This window comes from Carassius auratus, unplaced genomic scaffold, assembly GCF_003368295.1.
Source record: "Carassius auratus strain Wakin unplaced genomic scaffold, ASM336829v1 scaf_tig00036649, whole genome shotgun sequence".
Classification (NCBI taxonomy): Eukaryota; Metazoa; Chordata; class Actinopteri; order Cypriniformes; family Cyprinidae; genus Carassius; species Carassius auratus.
The window spans coordinates 148,688-176,460 of record NW_020526325.1 but is presented as its reverse complement, the minus strand read 5'-3'; the positions used below and the strand labels follow the sequence as shown (position 1 = coordinate 176,460).

At 35.1% G+C, this 27,773-nt stretch overlaps 1 protein-coding gene across 1 annotated transcript in view; it reads left to right on the top strand.

Moving 5' to 3' along the window:
* The window catches only part of LOC113082673 (mannosyl-oligosaccharide 1,2-alpha-mannosidase IC-like), a 106,102-nt gene that overhangs the window by 11,803 nt on the left and 66,526 nt on the right, over positions 1 to 27,773 (top strand). Inside the window, exon 2 of the mRNA XM_026254213.1 lies at positions 13,587 to 13,702. Within this exon, the coding sequence (XP_026109998.1) occupies positions 13,587 to 13,702 (116 nt within the window). The remainder of the gene's footprint in view (positions 1 to 13,586; positions 13,703 to 27,773) is intronic.

The following is a 27,773-nucleotide window of genomic DNA, read 5'->3' as shown; positions in this document are numbered from 1 at the left end:
TGGGTGGATGGATAGAGGATGAATGGAAGATGTGTGAATAGGTGTTGGATGGAAGGATGTTCATGGATGGATAAATAGATGTGTGGGTGATATAGATGGATGGATGGATGTTGGGTGGATGGACAGATGATAGATGGATGGATATATAAAAAGGTGGTGGATGAAAGAATGGATAAATAGATGGATGAATGTGTGGCTGGATGATATGTGGATGGATGGATGGATGAATGGGTGGATGGGTAGATGGATGAATAAATGGATGGGTAGATGGATAGATGGATGAATGGGTTGGTGTTTGATAGATAGATAGATAATGATTTTAAAAAAGAACAAAGATATACAGATAGCATGAGCTTTATTCTAGGCACTGGCTGTTTTTCGTGCATGTTCACCATCTGTTCAGTCTATATGGTTTGGCTGTCAGCCATACGTCCAGTAGGCATACTTATTTAGCAGCTCTGGTTGCATTTGCATCTCACACACTTTACACTTAAAGTACACTCACCTTTACTTTTTTTATCCAAAGTCACTTACGACAAAGGTATGTGTTTTAGCAAGCAACCCACACATGCTGTAGTTTTGCCAAAGTACTTGATAAAATGCAGTTGAGTTTGACCGTATCTTCCCTCTAGTTGACTGACATCTGTTAGCAGGTAGTCGAGAAGCTCATGATCTATATCAGAGTAGACAGGTGGATCCCAGCAACAGCTGTGATAGTGTGCCCTGAGCGGGGCCCTATGGTGCCGGCCCCTGACTGCATGTAAAATGTGTATCTGAGAATAGGTGACTGTACTGGTTTTCCGGGTGTTACGTCAGCTCTGGAGCCACAAACAACCGAGGTCCAAACAGTATGAATAAATATTTATTTATATATATATATATATATATGATCGAGAGCATGAGTGTGTTGACACTTGTTTACATTTTCACCCCAATGGACTACCTATAGGCCCATTTCAGGTCAAGTTAACCAAATTTTTAGAAACTTCTTCCGTTAAAATGTTATATTTTGTTTATCTTTTTCTGAGGAAAGACAAACATTTGCCCTAGATTTGGAGCCGAATTACAGGTGGGGAAATAACTTGAAAGATGACAGCATCATGATGTTAATTTTACTCAGAGATTGGTAGGTCAATTAGTAAAATCAGTTGACTTTAGTAGTCTGGTGACCATTCAGAAATAGGGAAAAGGCACTTTTAAAGGTTTTTTACCAAAGTTTGCATGCATTTAACTCAAAAAGTATTAAAGATATTTCAATGTCCTTTTAGATTCTGGTTCATAACAAACTTTTCTTTTGTAATCTTCATATTTAAGGCTCAGTGTGGTTTAATCCCAGAGATATGGGAGTCTCAATGCGGCTCTGTCGAAATTGTTGTATTCTACCAATTTTGTTGATTTGATCCAAAATCACATTATTGAGGTCTTAAATACAGTGGGGTTTAGAAAAATGGCATCATAATTTTGCGGTTTTTACACAGATATGTTTACTTTAGACTTTTTAAGAGTTAGAATTTAGAGTTTTATACCAATTTTGACCATTCAAAAATGAAAAAAAAACAAAACTTTTGATTCAACCCCCAACCCGCCACTGCCAAGTTTTCATTCATTCATATTTTGATATTCTGGTTCTTAACAAACTTTACTTTTATAAGGCCAAATGTGGTTCTTTCCTAGAGATATGGGGACCTCAAAAGGGCTCCATATCTAAATTGTTGAATTATATCCATTTCTAATGGTTGAAAACCAAATGCTATTTTGTATTTATTTTATGGCATACTTTGGTATCTTGGTACTTTGGTTTCAGCCATGAGATCCATCAATTTTTTTTTTTTTTTTATAAGCTTTACAGTTACTTGTATCTGTCTATTTGCATTGACTCAAAGAAAAAGCTGTATTTACTCTTAGTATGTGGATAAAAACAGCAGGATTAAATAACCAAGCAAATCGTCAGGGAATCCCTCGGGAATTACAAGCAAGATAATGAAAACCTGGCCACGAATGTATGACGGAGCACCAGGATTAAAGGAGATTTTTGTTACAGTGACGACTTTGATGGAAACAAGTCAGAAGTCAACAGGAAAATGAGGGTCTGTGGGATATTTCAGTCCGCTGACGTCCAGTAGTCATGGCCGCCTTATCTTCAGCGTTCACTAATCTCTGTTGACCAGTTTTACCCAGAAGCTCTTAAGCCCCTTCATGACCATGAGAGCTGATTTCAGTTCAATCACTTTTACTCTGTTTATATTTATGTGCTTCCGGTTACGCAGGAGTAACATAAACTAATTAATTTGCTCGTGTCTGATTTAAGAAAGTGTTTCTGAAGGAGCATATATAACATTTTTGTATTGTGTATTTATATAACTAGACATTTATATAAACAATCTATTCAATTACATGTATTATATATATATATATATATTTATATATAATTTTTTTTACTATGGTTTGAATTTACAGAAAAATTAACAAGAGTTTTTTTTTTTAAAGCTTATTTTTGCTTACATAAGGATGTTAACTTTTTATGTAAAGTTGCATGTATAAGAATGTCCAACTTTATCCGCATACATACAGCAATATATACAGAAATATGAGAAAATCTCACAAAAACATGTCCAGGTGTCAATTAATCCCAAAATCAAACTAATATATATATATTTTTGTAGAATCAAACACATTTACCCCAATATTTTTATGATTCCATAACATGTATTTTATTATAAAAAAAATGTGCATGTATTTATAAGGACAATACATATTAAATAAAATGTAATTTCTTTTATTATTATTCTCAATATATTTTTATTATTATTTTTAAATTGGATTTATAAGGACAATACATATTAAATAAATAAATAAAATAGTTTGTTTATCCTGATGCTCATAACATTTATTTTATTTTATTTATAAGGACAATACATATGAAATATCTTTTTTTTTCTTTTTTTTTTCTTTTTTGCATAAGGATGTTAACTTGAAATATCATTGATATTAAATTGATTTGTGTAATTTTATAGGGATCTTACAAATGACAAACAGGTTAGACAGTGATTTGGAAATTAAATATTTAATTTAAAGAAAGGGACAAATTAAGAAAAATAATATTCAACATCTGTTCGAACCAAAACTAGAAAACAATAAATTATTTAAAGTTGATATTGATGTCATAAAATGATGCAAGAAATCAAGCTAATAATATTTTGAGTTTAAAAATGAGTTTACTATATAAAGTCAGTATATTACCCAATACAATAAAAGGATAGTTCACCCAAAAGTGACATTTCTGTCATTATTTTCTCTCCAAAAATTGCGGACACTTATTCCGTAATTATATATTTATTTTATTTATTAATTTGCTTATTTAATCAGTTTGCTTGTTAGTTATTAGGTAGCTTTTCAGTGAAAATAAATGGGCTCCAATGTTGTTTGGACATTCTTCAAAATATCTTTTGTCTTCCACAGAAGAAATAAGTCACATATTTTTGAAACGACATTATATTATATTAAATGAGCAAATCATTTTTTGTTTTTTGGATGAACGGTCCCTTTTAGACACATGCGTACATGAACGTTTTTTACAAATCAGCCTCTTCTTATAATTGGGTGTTGTGTTGAATTCATCCCAACACGACTACACAATCCACTCACCAAGGTGAACAACGTTTGCAATTTCCCGTAAAAGTTTCCACGCTCAGTCGTTTATCATGATGTCGTCTGGATTTCCAGTATAATGTTGTTTTGCTCTCAGCCAATCAGCTTTGCTCAACTCTGAAAGTGAGTCTGTAACTGTATCTGATTGGCTGACAGATGAGGCTGCTGATTGGATTTGGCCGCTCAAGTTTTAGCGAATGTGATCCGTCCCTCAGTGCGAGAAAAGGTAAATAAGAGGCATGAAATGAGCTTGTTTTCTTGCCTGCAGGGTTTGTGTAGTTTTACATTTGCAGTTGAAGACAGAACAGAGCTAGTAATAATAACCGCATGTTTGAAACGAGAAAAACAGAAGGAAAGTGAAGAAAAGGTGGACTTCTAATTGAATGGTGAATGGAAAATAAGGGTTTTATCCAGACGGCTTGAGATTATGGATGTAATCATGTTTCAGGCTGTAAATATGTCCCTGCGGTCGTTTTCACAGTTTCACTGATCTCTCATGGTGTGAAATTAAAGGTGAATCTTCAAGGTGGTTTTACATCAAGCGCTAATTAACTGGAGCGTCCACCAATCAAGAGGTCTATTGTGCACATTTCCATTTTAATACGCGTCTGCATTTCATATTCGGCAGATTAGCGGGTTTCAATCTTTCTGTGCTTAATGCATTTATTTGACTCATTTCTATTACCTGGCAATGCTAACTTAAAAGGGAAAAAGAGGACCTTTAACCAGCGAATGATTGAACCCTGTGTGAGTAATGATGGGAAAACTGCAGCTCCATCAGATCCATTGTGTTATCCATTGCAAAATGTTACGATATTATCGCCCAGCTTTTTATGTAAAGTTGCATGTATAAGAACGTCCAACTTTATCCGCATACATACAGCAATATATACAATAGAGATAATCTCACAAAAACATGCCCAGGTGTCAATTAATCCCAAAATCAAACTAATATATATATATTTTTGGAGAATCAAACACATTTACCCCAATTGCAATGCATCTTATATATATATATATATATATTTTTTATGATTCCATAACATGTATTTTATTATTTAAAAAATTGCATTTATTTATAAGGACAATACATATTAAATAACATTTAATTTATTTTATTATTATTCTCAATGTATTTTTTATTATTATTTTTAAATTGTATTTATAAGGACAATACATATTAAATAAAAAATGTTTGTTTGTTTGTTTGTTTATCCCGATTCTCATAACATTTATTTTATTTTATTCATAAGGACAATGCATATGAAATATCTTTTTTTTTTTTATCATGCTTCCCATATTATTTCTTTTTTTATTCTTTTTATATATATTTTTTTTAATTCATTTATTTAGAAAGACAGTACATATTGAAAACATTTATATAAATGTGCCACTATCAGCCAACTGGCTTAGTCCTTTAGCCGGAAGTTAAAAAAGCCATAAAAACATAGAATGATATGTCAGCATGAATCAGAACAAACAAAAAATAAATTAATTATATAAAAAATAAATTTTTCATTATAATTTTTATATAAAATATTATGCCATTTTTGTTAATTATATTGCATTAAATGCAGTACAACAAATTGCTATCATTATGTATACATACTGTAAATGTTGATATAATTTTTACTTTATTTATTACTTAAATTTTACTTGAAATCAGGTCAATTAAGAAGTCTAACAGTAGACTTTTGTCTTGATTTTTGGAGTAAATTGGACGTGATGTGTGATGAAAGGAGACTATCACTTCTTCATCGCTCTTCATTTCTCCCACAGTATCTGCTGCGTCTGCAGATTCCTTCAGATGATCATATTATGAGCCGTCTATCATCTGTAAACAGCAGATTGGAGATCAATGATGAGATCATGTGACAGAACATCAAGCCTAAAGCCTCAGAGGTCAAATCTGTGTTTAAAACCAATAATACACAGACTGTTTATTAGTCATCAGTCATTCTGAGACAACTAATGATAACGCTTCTGTATTGGTCAAAACTGAATGGCATATACAAGTTTAAATCCATTCCAGTCCACAGTTTCAACATAAACTAATTAAAATCATGTGATGCATATTTCTCAGTCATACATGCATGAAACAGGTCAGAGTTCACATAAATAAATTAATGGTATAATTTATTATTAACTGTTTTCAGTGTTGTTTTAGTATCACTGAAAGACTTATATAGTTTTTTATTGATGTTTTGAAAATGTTCTAGGTTTTGTGTCTATATAGTTTCTTTTATAAATGTTAATTTCAGTTTTATTTTTAGCAGTTTTATCACATTCAGTTAAAATAGAGTACATTTAGATGAGAAAAAAGTTTTTATATTTTATTTAATTTAACATTTATAATATTTTGAGCGATAAAAATATTATTGCATTTAATTAATTTTTATGTATGTTAATTCCAGTTTTATTAATGTATTAGTTTGTTGATTTTGTTGTGATTTTTTCAATATTATTATTATTAGTTTATATAAATTTTTGTTTGTGTGTGTGTTTCTGTACGTGTGCGTGTCTATACATGTGTGTGTGTTTCTTTGTGTATGTGTGTGTTTTTGTTTGTGTGTGAGTCAGTCTGTGGTTGTGTGTGTGTGAGGTATAAAAATAAAGTAAACAAAGCTTAGGTTTAGGTGAAGGGTTGGTGTATTGCGATAGAAAATATGGTCTCTACTGTCTAAAAACCATTACGCCTATGGCATGTCCCCATTTATATAGCTAAGTAAACGTGTGTGTGTGTGTGTGTGTGTGTGTGTGTGTGTGTGTGTCATTGTCAAGGCCTCAGACAGGATTTCTCAGTGGCATTGCTAAGCAGTGAACTGCATTTATTTGGACTACAGCTCTAAAGTCTTGATCTCTCAGTTGTTTTCCTGTAGCACAGGCCGGTGGGTGCAGACATCATTAGTTTGATTATCATAAGAGCACAGAATCACAGCCCGTTTGTGTGAGAAGGAATGTGTTTGTGATGAGTCTCGTCATTCTGGAGTGAAAGGTCAGGCGAGTCTCGTGTGAATTCGGCCTGGTGTTTGTCACAGCTGGAGACTCAACAGACGTCCTGCTTATCTGTATAAAGCTGAATTTACATATAAAGTAAATGAGTGGAAAATTGCATGCATTTTTGTATTGAAATAATGCACACAAGAGGATTTTAGCCCAAAATGTTCTTTGTATGGAAGAACGTGGTGTGAATAAATGCACTCTTGATGCTGATTAACCTGATTATATTTAAAGTAGCAACTATTTGTACATTTATTCAGTATAAAAAAGGCCATATATCCACTCTTTAAATACTTTGCATTCAATATTTTTTAGCATTCAGTGTGTTTGATAGTAAAAAATATTTGAAGGGAAATATTATAGAAAAAAACATTGTAGATTGTAGAGAAATAGAAAATACTTACAGTATTAAGAATAATAAACAATTGAAGCTCCAATGGAAAAAATTGAAACATGAAGTGCTAAAATTACTCAAACCGAAACAGAAATAAAAATAGTAAAAAATATATACATTTGAATATATATGATAAATTTAATTTTGTAAAAAGGTTATTAACTAAATGAATAATAAATGTATTAATTATATTAAATTATATAAAATCTGGACCCCCCCCCCAACCCCCCATCCCCCGGTAATTGTCATAAAGTAAAACCATAAAAAAAAGTTTTTAACTGAAATAAAATATAAACAATTGTTTAGTTTGAGTGGAAGTATTAAAATAACTAATACTAAATAAAATAAAACAAAAAATGTAAACTTAAATAATCATAAAAAATAAATAAATAAGCCTATTTAGAAAAAAAAATGCATATTCAGCTTATTGAGCGAAGCTGTGTTCTGCACCTTGTTCAGGGAGTATCAATGTCGGCCTTTTTTAATCCCTAATATCGGTATTGGTATCAACATAACTCTTTATTTTAACTGCATACTACTTAAATGTTGCTTTGAGCTTAGTATTTATGGTGTAAAAAAAAGGCATATTCAACGTATGGAGTGAAGCTGTGTACCATGTTAAGGGAGTATCAATATCGGCCTTTTTTACTCCCTAACATCAGTATCGGTATCGGTATCACATAAAAAAAAACATATCGGTCTAGGTCTTAAAATAACACTGTGTTGAACTTGTCTGTTTTAATGATTCAGAATAACAGACCTGGTGTTTATGCCTCTAATTTATTTATCTAAAAAGTGAGACATTTTCGCACAAAACTGAATTAAACATGCAACATACATAACTCTATTTTAACTACACACTACTCAAATGCGGTTTCGAGCTTAGTATTTATGGTTACATAATACATACTCAAAGTATGGAGCGAAGCTGTTTTCTGTATACCGTGTTCAGTGAGTATCAATATCGGCCTTTTTTACTCCCTAACATCAGTATCGTATCGGTATCGCATGAAAAATAAAACATATCGGTCTAGGTCTAAAAATAACCCTGTGTTGAACTTGTCTGTTTTAATGATTCAGAATAACAGACCTGGTGTTTATGCCTCTAATTTATTTATCTAAAAAGTGAGACATTTTCGCACAAAACTGAATTAAACATGCAACATACATAACTCTATTTTAACTACACACTACTCAAATGCGTTTTCGAGCTTAGTATTTATGGTTACATAATACATACTCAAAGTATGGAGCGAAGCTGTTTTCTGTTTACCGTGTTCAGTGAGTATCAATATCGGCCTTTTTTACTCCCTAATATCGGTATTGGTATCGCCCCCCTCCCCTCGCCAAAAAAAAAACATATTGGTCTGGCTCGTAAAATAACACTGCGTTTAACTTGACTTCCGATTTGTTTAATGATTCAGAATAACAGCCCTGGTCTTTATGTCTCTAATTTTATTTATCTAAAAAGTGAGACATTTTCGCACAAAACTGAATTAAACATTCAACATAACTCTTTATTTTAACTGCATACTACTTAAATGTTGCTTTGAGCTTAGTATTTATGGTGTAAAAAAAGGCATATTCAACGTATGGAGTGAAGCTGTGTTCCATGTTCAGGGAGTATCAATATCGGCCTTTTTTACTCACTAATATTAGTATCGGTATCGGTATCGCATAAAAAAATAACATATCGGTCTAGGTCTAAAAATAACACTGTGTTGAACTTGTCTGTTTTAATGATTCAAAATAACAGCCCTGGTGTTTATGTCTCTAATTTATTTATCTAAAAAGTGAGACATTTTCGCACAAAACTGAATTAAACATGCAACATACATAACTCTATTTTAACTACACACTACTCAAATGCGGTTTTGAGCTCAGAATCTATGGTTGAATAATGCATACAGTTTCACGTGATGTTCACTGCGCAGTGTTCAGGGAGTATATGGTGATGCTCAACAGTAAATGAGTATCACTGTGGGTTTGGGGTCTCATCGTGTCGGGGCTCGTGTGCGGCGTCTCTCGGTGTGGAGCTGCGATAATGAATAGGATTGCGGCGCGGCGTCTCTCTGGAAAGCTGTGATGGATTGATCTGCTGCTCATCTCATCCGAGTCTATCCATCAGTGGTGCTTTGCCTGTGTTTTCAATATGAATTTGCCACGCTTGAGTGCGGAGCGCCGCCAGCAGCCCCCGGGACCTGCAGCTCGCCGCATTAAAGATCACTTTCTTTCTCCTCCTCCCTCTAACGTAATTTGTCATCAAATCACAAATATTGCTCACGGAGCAGAGCACAAGGCTAAATCAAGAGCGTTCCTTGAGTGTTACGGGTTCTTCATCTCTGTGCTGACGGCACACACAGTATGAGTGAGTGTAATCCGTTTAGTAGATGTATGGAATGGTTGAGGAGATCTTTGGTGTATTTGATGTGCCTTTGATAAAGAATGGCTTTTATTTAGGCTCAGTTGTTATAAAAATGGATGAGTTGAGCAGTCAGGCCAGAAAAGTGGTCGAGTTAAATGAATGTCATGAAAACTGTCCAGTGGCCAGCTGCATAACACGGTTTCTTAATAACCAGCAGTTTTACAAGGATCAACAAGTGATTTTTCTGTACAATTTAATCTTTAAGGTTTAGTTAATTTTTTTTTAATTATTATTATTAAGTTAAATTATTATCCATCTTTAAGGAAAAAAACAAAAATAAGGAATTATATACAGTATTATAAATATGCTTTACAAATTTAAAGGATAAAGGTTTTTTTGTCGTTGTTTGATTCCACTTCTCTGAGAATAAAAAAAATATATATATATATATATATATGCTGTGCTGTCGAAGACTTTTCAGCACTGCTGGGGACATTGGTTCCCACACTCGCACCTGTTAATGCAGAGCGTCTTTTTTTTATTCTCTTTTATTCTCTCTTTTATAACTTTATAACTCTCTCTTTTACTGAAAGGTTTTGGTTGTTTACTTGGGTAAGCATAAGCTTGGTAATTGTCAAAAACGTTTTTCTCACTTGTCCTCCTGGCATAATGTTGCCTATTCTTTTTGTTCTTTGTTTTATTTTTGTTTTTTTTTACAGTTAAAATAAAATGAAAAATACATTGCTACATCCCTTATATATATATATATATATATATATATATATATATTCCTATGTATGCATTTATAAAAGAATATTATAATAATCATTTAAAAATTAAATTCATTCATTTAAAATAAATTATTATACATTATAATTATTAATATGATTGTTATTTAACTTGCTTACAAATATTGTTAGTAATATATTACAGTAACATATTTTTATTTCATTTAATATTTGTTAATATTAGCTTTTATTTCCATTTCATTAATAAAATATTTTTTTTTTCATTTTAAATATATTAATATTAAATATATGTTATTGTTTTATAATTGTATTATTTTGCTTTTACAAAATAAAATTATTTTTTACTGTTTCTACTTTTTTTGCATTTCATCTTAGTGTTTCAAATGTCAAATTTGTTTTGCCAAATTGAAAAATTTTTTTTAGATATATATATATATATATGTGTGTGTGTGTGTGTGTGTGTGTGTGTGTGTGTGTGTGTGTGTGCGTGTGTGTGTGTATTTCAATGAACAAGGAACTGTTTGTTTTAGTTCATATTAATAGTAACAGCACAGATTAGATGAGATACACAAACAGAAAGCACAAATTTAAGCCATACATGATTAATCACAAAGACACAGAGCTCACTGTGCTCCGGTGGAGGAGTGAGGACTGACTTTATGTGGGAACAGACCTGGCTGGAGTCACACGTTGAGACAGAGATGTGGAGATGGAGTTGAGATAGAAGAACTGATAGCTTGTGACACTCAGCGCTCCTGCTATCGTTCTGGCTCCATCACTTGCTGAGATTAAACCCCGACCGGCTCTGAAGGTGACTAATACGAGCGAGCGTCTCTGGCCGTGGCAGAATCTCCAGAGGAGGCAGAAAGCCACACTGTTACTAATAAGAGGAGCAGGAAATGGGGCACACCTCGGATCCGTAATCACAGCGCTGCGTCTCTTTTGACGTCCTCTGCCATTGACCTCATTAGCCGGCCCATATCGGGATTAAACTGGGGTCAAAGGTTAAGCTGGACCGCGCTCTCAGAGGGGCGTGAAGCATGATTAGAAAGATGAGCAGAGGGAAATGAGGAAAGACGAACAGCTCCCCGGACGTCTGACGTGATTGGAACTGATAAAGAAGATTGATGTACTGTAGAGAGAATCGAGAGTGGATCATGTGCTCGGGGTCCTGAAGAAGATCCAGACGCTCAGACGCTCGTAAAACATCTTCACAACTTCTAACTGATCTAATCTAATAAAGCCAATGGGACGTCATTGTGACAGTCCCATATTACTCAACAGATAAAACTTCAAAGCTCATAGAAATCGTCATTTAACAACAGAAATTGTTACTAATTTTATCATAAATATATAAGAATATAAATATAAGAAAAAACTTATTTTAGATATATATAAGAAATTCTGTGGTCAGTAAGTTACAAAATACAGTAAAAAAATTACTTAACATATATTCACATAAAAACACTTCTTAAATTCTAATTATTTCACAATATTTTTTTTTTAATTGTATTTTTGATCAAATAAATGCAGCCTTTGGTTTTGCATTATTTGCAATAATATTTGTATTTTTTTTTAATTAGTCTGTTAATTTATAAAAAACTTTTGTTTAGTTTTTTCAATGCCTTTTCACTTAAACTTTGTTTAACTGAATCTGTTAATTTATGAAAGATTTTGCACATAATTCTGTTTATTTACATTGAATATTTTGCACTATATAAACATTTACACACACAGTTATGTACAAGGTCCAGAATTAACACTTCTGACTGACTTCCATCTGCAAGTAAAATTGGCTTTGGATTGAGTCCTCAGTTGGCGTGTGACATTATAAAGAAGTAAAACGCAGCACAGGGTTTGAATGCAATGACACCTGCTGATGTCAAAGCCTCAGAGATGTTCAAGAAAACCTCTGACATCACATGTCAACCTCAGGACCTCAAATGCATTGGTTATTATAAATAATGCAAGTGTTTCTGTGAATGTAATGGCCGTCCAGCTCTTACTGATGGTCTGTGCAGTAGAAGATGTGAGGTCTATGTGCTTACCTCAGCACGTTTTTTTCTCCATTATTTGTGCAGGAAGAGATGCTTTTCAAGTGCATCCAAACCCAAACAAGACCGAAGTCTTATTGTTATCATATTTTTGTATTTAAATGTTAGTTTTCTCAATGCAATTACAGTTATTCCCACACTATTAGACCTGTTGTTGTGCACACGCTGGTTTGTGCTGGTGTTTTGGTGCAGCATTGCTTGATAGCAGCTTGTAACGTGCAGCATTGCTCATAGTTGCATCACATTATCACACTGGCACACGATGCCCGGGGCTCGCTTTACTCTACATCTCATTCACACCCCAGTTTCTTCAAATCCTCTCGCAGTATTTCTAGGGAGGTCATGGGAAAGGCTGTGGCCTGTGGCTGTTGGTTTCTCATTTCTTTTTTCACAGTTCTTAAGCTCCTAATTGAAATGCTCATGAAATGTGCAGTGGCGGGGATTTTGCATCAGAGTTTTGGGAGTCGACGCACTGCTTACGTTTTTATTGCCTCATTCCTTTCCATTGGACGGGTAAAATACTTCATTGTTTGTCAGCGTCGTGCATCTACATATAATATGCTTTCTGTGTGCTCCAAGGGGCCGATTGCCTCCCTGTTCATTCCTAAAGCAATAAAGAGCTTGTTTTCTGTGCATTTTCAACATTAAAAGGGGTGAAGCCTGAGCAATCTCATTTAAGGTCGAGTGAATTAAATGAAAGCCTCTGAATGTTTTTCATTAGGGATGTGAAGTGAATTTAATAACTTCAAATGAAATGCAACTAAAGCTCTGGAGTCGTGGGGCTTTTCGTGTGAGACGTAGGAATAACGGATGAGAACTTTTGCAGTTTGAGACTCATGCACACTCACTTTTGTTTAGTTTATGATAAAATAAAGAAAGCATCAGTTAAGTTCTGTGTGGCATCGTCTGAACCTGAATGAATTGAGATTGAATTGGTTCAGTGTTCGTGTAGCTCAAACAGTAAAGAATGTCTCAAGCAACATTAAGGTCATGGATTTCGATACTCAGGATTGCATGAACTGAAACAATGTGTGTAACTTAAATGCAAAGTTGCTTCGGATAAAAGTGTCTGTCAGATGCATGAATGTAAATGCAGAATATATTGACCATTTTACAGACCATTACCCCAAATGACAGAACCGTGAACATGTGAATGTGTTGTTAAATTGTTGAAATGTTGACCTATTATCTAAGTAAATATTTTAGGTTGAATGTTTTTGGCTGAGAAAATGTTTTGGAATCTCTGCTTTATATTGTAATACCCACCATTTGCTTTAATTTAGTTTTTAGTATTTTGTTGGGTAAAATCTGCCATGTGAAACTAGTGTATTTCTTCAAGTGTGTCGTCTCAGTGAGTTGATGTATTGTGTTTGCAGGCGGTCTCAGAGGCGCTTCAATCGTGGATTCTCTGGACACGCTGTACATCATGGGGCTGATGGAGGAGTATGAAGAAGCGAAGGAATGGATCCAAAACGACCTGGACCTGAACTCGGTGAGCAAACATGGCTGGCTTGTTTCTCCGTGGATTAGCAGCTCTGAATGTAATGCTGTCTGAAGCCCTTGTGGAAAAGCCTTCTATTGATCCAGAACTGCGCTGGAATCAGTTGTTTCTCTTAACCAACATCCAGTCCTGGGAATTGAGACCGTTTTGGTCCAGATTAAACATTCGTGAGTGGATGAAAGGCCTCCGTTGTGGCTTTGTGTTGACTGTGATGTGAGTTGAGGAATGTGAAGAGAGCGTTAACTCACTAATGGGCAGTTCTGAGAGCTAACTAAGAATTGCAATGTAAAGTTAAAAAGCTTGGGTGTTCTGAATAGGATATTGAGATTTTTGACAGTGTGAAATGGCTTGTTGAATCCTTCATTGGCGTGTTTGAGCTGCTGTCATTGCACAAGCAGAACGCTCTTATTGCATTCTGATGCAAGTCAGCAAACTGCTCAGATCTTTCCTGAAGCTTTTTTGGCAGTTCATTTAAGGCCCCAGTGGTGTTTTGAAAGCTGTGTCAGTGATGCATGTGAACGATGCCTTCTGATTGGTCTTTCTGAGTCTCTATGAATGTAAGTTCTTCTACCACAGCCCCTAAAGAAAGACATCAAACAAATACAATATAGATATTGCATTAATTTAATTTCATGTCCATTCTATAATTGACCCCAATGTCAGTTTAGTTTTAGTTCTGTTGAACGAGAGAGGGAGAGAGAGAGAGGGACAGGGAGAGAGAGGGACAGAGAGAGAGAGAGGGACAGAGAGAGAGAGGGACAGAGAGAGAGAGGGACAGAGAGAGAGAGGGACAGAGAGAGAGAGGGACCGAGAGAGAAGGACAGAGAGAGAGGGACCGAGAGAGAGGGACCGAAAGAGAAGGACAGAGAGAGAGAAGGACAGACAAAGAGAGACAGAGAGAGACAGAGAGAGAGGGACAGAGAGAGAGAGGGACAGGGAGAGAGAGGGACAGAGAGAGAGAGGGACCGAGAGAGAAGGACAGAGAGAGAAGGACAGAGAGAGAGGGACCGAGAGAGAAGGACAGAGAGAGAGAAGGACAGACAAAGAGAGACAGAGAGAGACAGAGAGAGAGGGACAGAGAGAGAGAGGGACAGAGATTTTTTTGATTTTTCAAAATTACTTTTATTACAATAAAAAATTAACAACCATAAAAAACAGTTTTTCACATTTAATTCTTTACAAATTTAAAGCAAAACACAACTCTCCGTTCACAACTGAACATAAGGCTTCTCTGTAACACCATATAGATTCAAACTTCATTAAGTTATTCATTACTTTATAAAATCGAAAGTCAACAATAATTCTGGATTTCACCATTACTTTAAACACCTGTACCACATCACTATCATTCCTTTGTTCTACATGATTTCTCCTACTAATGTATATAGCCATTTTCGCTTTTCCAAGTACAAAATTCAACAGCTGACATTCCCCACTTCTACTTCTCGTATATTTGAAGCCACAAATTAAAGTCTGTACAGAAAATACTTCATTAAAACAATTGAAAATTGCTTTCAACATTTCAAACAAAGGCTTTAGTCTGAAACAATAAGTAAAACAATGGAAAACAGTTTCTCTTTCAGAACAAAAAGGGCAATCTTGACTTGATTCAGAATTTAAAATAGAAACGAAAGCATTGACTGCAATTATTCCATGTAAAACCCTCCAATGAATGTCAGCTGTTTTTTTAGTTAATGGTGGCTTATATAACGCTCTCCACTCTGGTCTTACATTTTCATTCAATCTCAAAACATCACGCCACGGTGTATCAACTTTTTTATGTAAACCTTTTTTGTTAAAAAACTTTACACATACCTTATACAACTGTTTTCCATTAACATCATTAAAATCTAAACACAAACTCTTTAGTTGTAGGAAAATTCCAGAATGATCATTTAAATTAGGAGATAAAACCATTTTAGGAAAGGGATCCAAATCATTAGGAAAAATAAGTCCTTCACAGTAGTCGTTGAGCATATTAGATTCCTCTGATGTAAGAGCAGATCGCATCCTCTGTAATATTTGAGCCATTGTTCGAACAGATTTCATCTTCAGACAAGCAGTCACTTCTTCAGCATTAGCAAGTTCAGCCCCCACCAAAGTTACAAGTTTTTTTAAAGTTGTGATTTCAGCTTGAATAAAAAGTCCAGTAAATGTGCTGCTTGTGCTCATTACATCCAGTCTCGCACCATTTATCAGGGGTTCTTCCAACAACCAAAATAAGGAGTTTATATTTTCAAACTTCACATTAAAACAACTCCAAACCTTAAAAAGATTTTGATAAAAAACAGGTAAACATGAAATTTCTATCTTTTTAGGATCCATTAAAAATAGGGATTTATCGAGGTTCATCTCTTGAACAGATTTTAAAATACTACTGGTTACTGTTCTCCAACTTACATTTTCAGAATTTTTTAGAAATCTCTGCAAAAACTGCAGTCGAAATGTAGCAGTTCTGCTTTGCAGATGGACCAATCCTTGTCCACCTTCCTCTTTTGGTAAATACAAAATATTTTGTATTACCCAATGTAACTTGTCCCAAAAAAATTCGATCAAAATTGATTGTATCTTTGCCAACAAATATGTTGGTGGATCAACACAAGACAACCGATGCCACAAAAAGGATGCAACCAAGTTATTTATTATAATCGTCCTTCCTCTATAAGACATTGCTGACTTAAGCCACTTCCACCTGTCCAATCGACCTTTTATCTTCTCAATTACTCCTTCCCAATTCTTCTGCACAGTATCTTCATCACCCAGGTATACCCCCAGATATTTAAAACCATTCTTTTTCCATATTAAACCACCTGGTAGATCTGGCGGTTTTTCCTTCCATTTTCCCAGTAACACTGCAACACTCTTTTTCCAATTAATTTTTGCAGAAGAAATAGATTCAAAATCATTGGCTACTCTTATTAAACTTTGTATATCTTTTTGTCCCTCGGTCATTACAACAACGTCATCAGCATATGCTGATAACTTGATTGCATTATCACATTTTGGAATTTTTAAACCAGTCAACTCTTTTCTCAGTTTATGTAAAAAAGGTTCAATTGCCAGTGCATAGAGCATTCCGGACAAAGAACAACCTTGTCTGATCCCACGATGAACCTTAAACGGAGCACATAAGCCACCATTAAACTTCAACACACCCTCAATGTCATTATACAAAGTTTTGATTTTATCACTAAACGCTGAATTAAAACCGAAAGCTTTCATAACTTTCCATAAATAATCATGTTCAACACGATCAAAAGCTTTCTCTTGATCGATGGAAATCAAGCCTGCATTTAAACCAAATATTTTAACTACTTCAAAAATATCTCTAATTAATGAAATATTATCAATTATTGATCTGCCAGGGATGCAATAAGACTGATCTGGATGTATGACCTCTTCTAAAACCTTACCAAGTCTTGTTGCTAACACTTTCGAAAGTATTTTATAATCACAGCATAACAAAGAAACAGGTCGCCAACTTGTTATATGAGTTAAATCACCTTTTTTTGGTAAAAGAGTGAGAACTGCTCTTCGACAGCTTAAAGGAAGACATCCTTCAGTTAAACTGTTATTTAGAACTTCCAATAAATCCTCACCTATTATATTCCAATAAGACTTATAAAACTCAATTGGAAGTCCGTCCATTCCAGGAACTCGACCACATTCCATGCTTTGAAGATTCTTGTACAACTCTTCCAATGTTATGGGTCTATTAAGATCTTCATTAGATTCTTCAGAAATCTGGGGTAAATCTCTAAAGAAACATTGTTCTATACACTGATCTTCTTTAGACTCATTTTTATACAACTTTTCATAAAAACTGACTGCTCTCTTACGCATTTCAATTGGATCTGAAAGTAAAACCCCACTTTCAGATTGTAAAACGTTAATAAATCTTCGTTGACCATTTTTCTTTTCTAACCCAAAAAAAAATTTGGATGGAGCATCCATCTCATTAGAGTTTTGAAAACGTGATCTTATTAATGCTCCTTGTGCTTTTAACCCCAACAGATCAGATAAAGCAGATTTTTTTAGTTTAAAATCATCAATAAGGTCTTGATTTCCAGTTTGTGTTGAATTTTGAATTCTCAAAACTTCAGCTTCTAAAATCTGAACAGATCTAGTCAATTCTTTGGTGACATTCAGGGTGTATTGTTGACATAATTGTTTTATTCGAATTTTTCCAAAATCCCACCAGTTCTTTAAAGATTGAAAATTATTTTTTTCCTCTTTAAAATTAATCCAGAAACATTCTAAAATTTCTTTAAACTTACTATCGTCTAAAAGTGTTGTGTTAAGATGCCAATAGGCACTATTTGGCTTAACAGAATTCATAGAGATTACATATCCTATTAGACTATGATCTGAAATACCAACCGGAGAAATAAAACATCTTTTAAAGATATTAAGGTGGTGTTTAAAGACAAATAACTTGTCTAACCTTGCTAATGATAACAAGTTATCTCGAGCATGAACCCAAGTATATTGTCTAACATCTTTGTTAAAATTTCTCCATACATCACTTAAATCATGCGTTTCAATCATTTGAATGAGCCTTCTGCGTGATGGCATATGTGGCTCAATATGATTTCTGTCTAGACTGCTTACTGCACAATTGAAATCACCTCCCAAAAACAAGTATTCTTCCCCTTTACACTCTTCTAAAGTTTTACAAAGAGTATCTAAAAAACACATTCTTTGTATTGGTTGACTTGGGGCATAAATACATAAAAAAATGAATACATATTTTTCAAAATTCGCAATCACTTTTAAAATTCTTCCTTTTATAATTTCTTCCATTTTAACTGAACTGGGAACAAATCTTTTATCAAATAAAATACCAACTCCACCACTAAGGGAAGTATTATGGCTTAAAAAAGATGAACCTTTCCATTCTTTCAACCATTCAACAGCATTTTTATCATCACTATGGGTCTCTTGCATAAATAAAACATCAATTTGTTTCTGTCTCACTATCTCATATATTTCCAGTCTTTTCCTCACATCTCTGGCTCCATTCACATTTAAAGAAGCAATGCGAAATTCACCCATAGTACAGGATAAGATTAGCCATAGAAAACTGAGTAAGAGACAGGCCCCATACATCATTAAATCAAGCTTCGTTGTCGCTATTACTCAGTTGATTTTGAACCTTAGTGACAATTTTCTTAAGACGATACACTTCTTTATCTGAGAAGCATCCTTCACTCATTGAACTCTTAGTTACTTCAACAAATCTTTTTAGATTTGGAAAATAATCAACGACTTGTACACCTCTTAGATTTTTTGTCACTCTTAGAAATATCTTGATTTTTTCAGTGCTGCAGTCATGACATGGCCAATCACTCTGAGAACAGGTTGAAGCAGTGGAATCAGAAGAATCGCTCTCACTTCCTGCACCTTGGTCAATTTCATTGGCCTGTGCTTTAGTTTTTCTTGCTTGTTTATTTACAATGCATTCATTTCTCTTCTTCCTTTTCAGGGGTGTTTTAAACAGGTCTACTTGATCTACTTCCATCAATAAGAGATTACCCTCATTGTTTGGATTTTCAGTGGCAGAATCTTCATCAATCATCTGACTCACTGGGACCAACTCCAATTTTCTACTATTCACAGACTCATTTTTCGCCGATTCTAACTGTTCAATACCATGTTCTTCAACGACAATTTTTTCATTTCTTGTTTCAACCGCAGACTCTTGATTTACACCAGCATCAGTTGAAACTAATTCATCCGCAGCATTAGAAAGAACCACTTCACGCTGTACACCAGAAGGCCCGGTTTTATTGGCATTGGCGTTGCTGGTCGGACAAGCGCGAATCTGATGACCCGTCCTTCCACAGCCAAAACATCTCATAGAGTCAGTCGATACAAACACTGTATAATCAAATTCATCTATTCTGAATTTTAAATTCAGATCAAGTTCGTTCCCATTGTTTAAAACCATGTATGTAAACCTTCTAAATGAAACAACATGTTTCAACAGTTCAGATTTACTACCGATTGCGATCTTCTTAACAGGTGAAACAAGTTTACCAAAGCGTGAAAGCTCTCTTGCTAACACGTCATCCTTGATAAAAGGTGGAACATTTGACAAAGTCACCTTTTTCGCTGGTGTAGAGAGTGGAAGTACAGATACAAATGAACCTCTCAATTCAATGCCTTTTTCTACCACCTCATTTGCCTTTTCTACTGTGCTCAAAAAAAGTACAATTGCATTATTCATCTTTGAAGCAGCCAAAACGCACGCATGCCCAATCACATTTCCAACAGCTAAACTGCATTCCTCTGCACTGCCCGCCGCCACGATTTTAACTCCATGCCGACGCGTGAGGGAATCTAAAACACCACCTGTATTGGCCGCCATAGTGTACAAACACACCGGCGTAAAACGCCCTCAAACTTTAACGATCCTTTTATAACCCAGTCACAACACAAACAGTTTGAACAAAAATACCGAAAAACAACATACAACAAAAAAAAGAAAGTTTGAAAAGAGAAGCCACAGCGGGCACAAACACCTCGCACTCACCACGCGCTCAGCTGTCCATTCACTCTTAGCATTCGCAAAGAATTCTCACCCACACGCTCCTCCGCTCGCTCGCTCGCTCGCTCAGCAAACGCCCACGCATGCGCAAGAGAGAGAGAGAGAGAGAGAGAGAGAGAGGGACAGAGGGAGAGAAGGACAGAGAGAGAGGGACAGAGAGAGAGAGGGACAGGGAGAGAGAGGGACAGAGAGAGAGAAGGACAGAGAGAGAGGGACAGAGAGAGAGAAGGACAGAGAGAGAGGGACAGAGAGAGAGAAGGACAGAGAGAGAGAAGGACAGAGAGGGACAGGGAGAGAGAGGGACAGAGAGAGAGGGACCGAGAGAGAAGGACAGAGAGAGAGAAGGACAGAGAGAGACAGAGAGAGACAGAGAGAGAGGGACCGAGAGAGAAGGACAGAGAGAGAGAAGGACAGAGAGAGAGAGGACAGAGAGAGACAGAGCGAGAGAGGGACCGAGAGAGAGAGGACCGAGAGAGAGGGACATAGAGAAAGAGAGGGACACGGGGAGAGAGGGACAGCGAGAGAGAGAGAGACAGAGAGAGAGGGACAGAGAGAGAGAAGGACAGAGAGAGACAGAGAGAGAGGGACAGGGAGAGAGAGAGAGAGAGGGACAGAGAGAGAGAGAGGACCGAGAGAGAGGGACATAGAGAGAAAGAGAGGGACAGAGAGAGAGAGAGGGACAGGGAGAGAGGGAGAGGGACAGAGAGAGAGAGAGGACCGAGAGAGAGGGACATAGAGAGAAAGAGAGGGACATAGAGAGAGAGAGTAATTTGTAAAAATATTCTAAAAGTAAACAGATCAACGCCAAACAACTCGTGCAGAGCTGAATTAGGACAATACCCCTTATTGATCAGTATCCAAAAAAGAGCGGTGAAGTTCTACCAGCACCTGAAGCGCAGCGAGCCGAGCTCATACCAGGCTGAAGCCCTGCGGTGTCAGGAGCAGAACCTGCAGAGGAGCGCTCTCTCACAGCTGATGCTCAAACTACAGCCAGACCAGCACAGCACCATCCGACCAAACCAAATTATCCAGTTACAAAAACAGAATTACATCACCTACTGGAAACATACTACTAAATCACAGAAGAAGTTGGAGCTGTACTTAGACCTAAAGAAAGATTATAAACCAGCAGAATACCTGAGCTGTGTAAAAGATCCCAAATTAAGAAAAAACACTTACAAAATACAGACTGAGCGACCACTGTCTGGCTGTAGAGAGAGGACGACACAGACAGAGATGGCAGCCGAGAGAGCAGAGAGTGTGTTCCCTGTGCTCTCAGAGAGAGCTGGAGACAGAGGAACACTTCTTACTACACTGTGATTACTATCAGAACATAAGAGCTGCATATTTCCACACATTCCAACAAATTAAACCAAATTTTATGGCATTACCAAATACAGAAAAATTAAATCACATTTTAGGAGAAAATTCCAAAATGATCACAACAGCAGCAAGATATGTATCAGCCTGTCACAAACTAAGACTGTCAGCCAGTGGACAAAACTGAAGCAAGAGCATTTCTTACATGTACTGTATTTATTTTATTTTATTTTTTTTTATTTTTTTTTTTATTTGTTGTTGTCTTTTACTTGTTTCTTGTTTGAAGAAAAAAAAAGGAGAAAGTATACATATACTTAATTATTTTACGAATCTGTTTTTGTTTTATGTATTATATAATTGTTTATTCCTTATTCATGTAATGTACAATGCTTTGGCAATACTGTGCAAGTCATGCCAATAAAGCTCATTTGAATTTGAATTTGAATTTGAGAGAGAGAGAGGGACAGAGAGAGAGAGGGACAGGGAGAGAGAGAGAGGGACAGGGAGAGAGGGGGACAGGGAGAGGAGAGGGACAGGCAGAGAGGGTTCAGGGAGAGAGAGGGACAGGGAGACAGAGAGAGAGACAGAGAGTTGTGCAGTAATTAAATCTGAATGGCAGGACTGTGATGAATGTCCTGCAGGATCAGCAACAATGTCTCTCTCTTTCTCTCTCTCTCTCTCGTTCTGTCCATCATATAATGAGCTCAGAGTCACGTGGCGTAGCGGTGAAGCGTCTGAGGTGTTCAATTGTGAGTTTGTCATGAAGACAAAGTGTAGATTTACTCTGCACAATTGGTCATGGAGAAAGCGAGTCTCATCTGTCACTTCCGTAGCTTTCAGTCAATCTCCTGCCGCAGTCTTTGCTCTTTAGCTAACAGTTTGCTCACTGATGGAGAGCAGAGCACTTCAGTGCGCGACAGTCATGCTCTACGACTGGGAAACCACGCCAGAGAGTCTCTAATCGCAGCAGAAGATGGCAGCCGATGCGTCTGCATCAGAGTTAGAGACTTCTAGTCAAAAAATCAAAAGCTGAACGATATATCAGCCGGGGCCAATCACTCGATGAGCACTGGGCCGAAACCATTACCATCTGACCAACTGAACAAGTGCTAGCGCCTCCTAGTGTCAGCTCACAGTTTAATGAAACACGCCAGTAGATGTAGAAGTTTTTTTAGTGAATTCTGGCTGAATATTGTGCACATTTATTATTCGATTTTATTTATTTTTACAAAGGAAAACATTTTAATTTTAGTTACGATTTTATTCAAATATTATTAAATGTTTGATAAATGTTGACAATATTGTTCGTATTTATTTGTCTATGGCGAAAAAATTTAACAAATCTAAATATGATTCACATATTATTTAGTCTGTTTAGTGAATTTAGAAAGAATATTGTGTGAATTTATTTGTTTGTCTATTTGCTCATTTATTTATTACAGAGGAAAATATTTGAATTAATTGCTTACGATTTTATTCAAATATTATTTATTGTGTTTAGTAAATTTTGACAATTATTGTCTGAATTTATTTATTTTTTGTCTATCTGAAAAAGATTCAACTAATTACTTCAAATATGGTTCAGATATTATTTATTTAGTATGTTGAGTGAATTTTGACAGAATATTGTTAATTTTGATGATTAATTTATTAATTACAGAGGAAAATATTTTAACTAATTACTTAAGATGTTGTTCAAATATTATTTCATAATATTTAGTACATATGTTTAGTGTTTAGTATGTTTAGTATTTTAAATAGAAAAATGTAAGTAATTCAAATATCAATATACACTAATATATTCTAAATATTGTTTATTTTATAATTATTTTATTTATTCATATTTCTGAGCAGAGAATATTTGAAATGCTTAAAATTTTATGCAAATATTTTGAGTAAATTTAGACATAATATTGTTTAAATTAATTGTTCATTCATTTGTTTGTTCGTTCATCATAGTGCAGAAACTTTTCAACCTTTCCAAACTTTGTCTCAAACGCAATTTACAAATTTCTTATTTGTTGAACTGGTGTTATATGATGTTAATAATGTAGAAAAATACTAAAAACTTAAATTTATTCTGGTACTCCACCTTTCACTCCCAGAATCACGAGAGAGCAGAAATCCACACCTCAGCACTTCATCTGTTTCTTCACTCACTCCTTCGATACCAATCAGACACATAAATACATAAATATGTATGTGTGTGTGGAACTCAGTCTGCAGTCTTAGCGTGTAGTCACATGCCTGATGGATCTGTGTGACGGGAATAGCAAGATTGAGGGTTGCGATCGGGTCAGACGAGAGGAAGAACGAATTACTTTCCAGATCCAGCCAGTCAAATGCGATGCAGCCCGGATCTTGTAGAACGACAGTGAGATTTGTCTTCTGAATAGCTGGCATCCGTGAGCAGAATGACTCCGTGTATTTCACACCGGCGTGGGCTGGAATGAGCAATTGCAGGTTAATCCTAGCGTTAGCGTGAGGCCGAGCGGGCAGGATGCTGTCGAGAGCGTTTATCTTGAGGTTGGAGTAGAAATGTATTCAGAGGAATGACTTTTTAGGGTTTCGAGCCGAACACAAACAGAGCAGAATCATAATGTCAGTGTTGATACCGCGGGATGCTAATCTGATTAGTTCCATTCTTCGCTGCTGATGTGATTCACCGCCGCTCGCTTCAAATCAGCCAATCACAATCTCAACACAAAGGGTAATTGGAGGGAATTTCTGCTCTCCAAGAAGCATTTTCTTATTACCGTCTCTGATTTGATTGCCCTATTCAGTCTTTCAGAAGCGCGCTGGCTTGTTGGCGACTCTGATGGCGGCCGATGACAGAGTTGATTAAAGTTTGGAGCGTTTGGCTCTGCATCTTCAGCTCGTTAACATGACTGGCACTTTTTTTCAAGGTGACTCAACACTTCGCTTAACACCTAACAGACTCAAAAAATCTGTTCTGGTGTTTTTCTAATGCTCCTGTTAAGTTAGGAACACGTTTTTCTGATGCCCTTGAAACATTACAAATGTACAGTGTCTTTTTTTATGGATTAAAACCTTTTTTTTCTTGGTTATACAAAGTTTAAAAGAGTCATATGCTCCAGAAATAACATTATGTTGTGTATTTGGTGTAATGTAATGTGTTTATGCGGTTTGAGGTTTTAAGGTTTTAATTATTTTCCACATAATGTATATTATTGTTGCTCCTCTATACCCCGCCAAAATGCAAACTATATTATATTATAAATAATAATAATCTTTATTTAATACAGTAAACAAACATTATTTTTACTTCAACTTATTAGACTTACAATATTTCAGTTGTCACATTTCTAATATCATTTCATGTTTTTTCATCTAATATTTACATTTTATTTCAGCGTCATTTCAGTTACGCAAAATAATTTTTTAATTGTTTTGGTATTAGTCAAAAATATCAACACTGTCATCTACGATAACTTTCAAATGTTCATTTTGATTCTAATTCACATCCTCACGGTTTCTTAATCATGTAACTCTCTAAATTCACTGTTTTTTGTAGTGAAAGCCACTAAAAATCTCCAGCTGGCTCCTATGAGATGTCCTGTACAGCTTATCTGAATGATTGACAGTAACTGAGTGGGCGGAGCTTAGTGAAGGGCCAATTAGTCTTGAATACGCCACGCTTCTGAGACCTGGAGTTCATTCACTCCAGGAGCAGATGACAGGCGTCAAGTGCGTTTCTGGATGGACACGGTTGACATTTTCAGAGATTTGATTCTGAATGAGCATTTGACATTATTGCTTATCAAACCATAGAGCGCAAATGATATTTCACGGGAAGATACGCATACTTTCAAGAGTCAAAATAAGAGGGCAGATAATTAGCATGCTCTTTGAGCTCTTGAATAGAGACTTCCTCGCTGAGAGTCTCTCCTGGGCGTCATCTGAGGGAGAGAGAGAGAGAGAGAGAAACTGATGGGGTTTGCCAGTGCAGATCTCCATGCAGTTTACAAAGATAACTGAGAGAGAGTGTGTGTTCTGATTTCTCATGAATCTGTGGTCACAGTTTTGGTTCGGTAGAGTAAATAGTTGGTGATAATAAACGTGCACCAATTGGGAAATCGTAGACTGATATTGATTTCTTAACACGTTCCCTCAGTCTAAATGCCACTGCCTTCCTTTTTTAATTCATTCATTACATCCATTTGCAACAGAATGAAAAATAACAATAATAGCTTTTTATTATTATTATTTTATTTAATGTTATTTTAGTGAACTGCACCTTAAAAAAAACTAAAAATAATACTGAAACTCCTGAAACTGAAACAAAAATAATTATTTTAAATATATATATAAAAAACATATTTTATTTCTCAATTTAATTTAGTTTAACAAAGTACTTAACTATGTCCCCAAAAAAATCTAAAACTGAAATAATGATTAAAAACGATATGTGTGTAATTAACTTACTATATAAATGACAAAAGCACAACAAATGAAAATTACTCAATTAAAATGAAAACACAAATATTAATAAAAATTACAATTGCAATGACACATGACTGATGCAATTTAACGCCCCCCCCCCCCCCATTATCATTATCATAATGCAAAGAAAATCTCATTAATAAATTGTTAAAAATTATATAATACATTTATTAAAAACTACATAGACATTAAAAACTAAATAATGAATATTAATGAAAACAGTAAATATAAAAATAAATAAATCAAAATCCAAACTATAATAGCATCGCAATGATGCTAAAATGCCACTGACTGTGACATGATCTTTAATTCATATTTTACCTCCTAATTTTAACGATAATAATGAAATTACTGTAATTAAAAAGATTATCACAAGTAGGTTTCATTTTTGTTCAAAAAATATAATTTGTAAATAATTCCAGGTGTAATGTGGCCTAGACATGATTTTTGACACAATATGTTGTTTAGTTTAGTTAAGTTTATTAATTTATAGAGCACATTTAAAAACAACAGAAGTTGCAACCAAAGTGCTGTACAGTGGTATTAAAACAAAAATTAAATCAAAACTAAAACAGAATTAACACAGTTGATCAAAACCTTGAAAACATGTAAAAAATATATAAACTCCATTCAAAACAAAGAATACAGATACAGAATCAATTTTTAATGAAGATTAAAAAGTAGAAACAGAAGTATATAAAGAGTTGCAATAAGCCAACATTGAGGAAATAAAAGCATGAATAACAGTTTCAAGATCTTTCTTAGCGAAGATCATCTTGATTTTGGCAATAGATCTTAGCTGAAAGAAATTACTATTAACAATAGAACTAATCTGCTTATCGAAACTCAAATTAGAATAAAAAATGACACCAAGATTTTTGACACAGTCATGAACATTTGAGGATAAAGAACCAAAATGATTAACTATGCCACAGGTCCTATCTGGTGAGGCGAAGATAACAATTTCAGTTTGTCATTGTTTAACTGTAGGAAATTTGTGTCCATATAACATTTTTAATCACACAGGCAGTCAAATAGGCCAGACAAAAAACCATTATTAATTTTAATAGGAAATTAGAGCTGTGTGTCATCAGCATAAAAGTGGTAAGATAAGTTGTGTTTCTGTATAATATGACCAAGTGGAAGCATACATAAGGCAAACAAAAGAGGACCCAGGATAGAGCCCTGGGGTACACCGTGATGTATTTGGACATGGGAAGGAAAACAATTCCCTACTTTGACAGAAAACTTTCTACCTTTGAGATAAGAGGCAAACCACTCCAGCACAGAGCCTCGAAGCCCAGCTACATTTTCTAGTCTGTGTAAAAGAATATTATGATCTACAGCGTCAAATGCTGCACTCAAATCAAGCAAAACGAATATACAGCCACAACCTGCATCCAGAGTGAGTAAGATGCCATTTAAAACCTTCAACAAAGCTGATTCAGTACTATGTAGCTCCCTGAAACCAGTCTGAAATTTGTCAAAAATACTAAAAGCACTCAGGTATGAAGATATCTGATGGTAAACAACTTTTTCCAGAACTTTTGAGATGAAAGACAGTTTAGAGATGGGTCTATAGTTGTTAAAGTCATGCTGATCTAAGGGAGTTTTTTTTTTACAACGACTGTACAGTATTATGTTTGAAATTAGTAGGTATTGACAGAATAAATGAGATTAATCCCCCAAAAAATCAGTCATTGACTTCAACTAAGGGTTGATATTGAG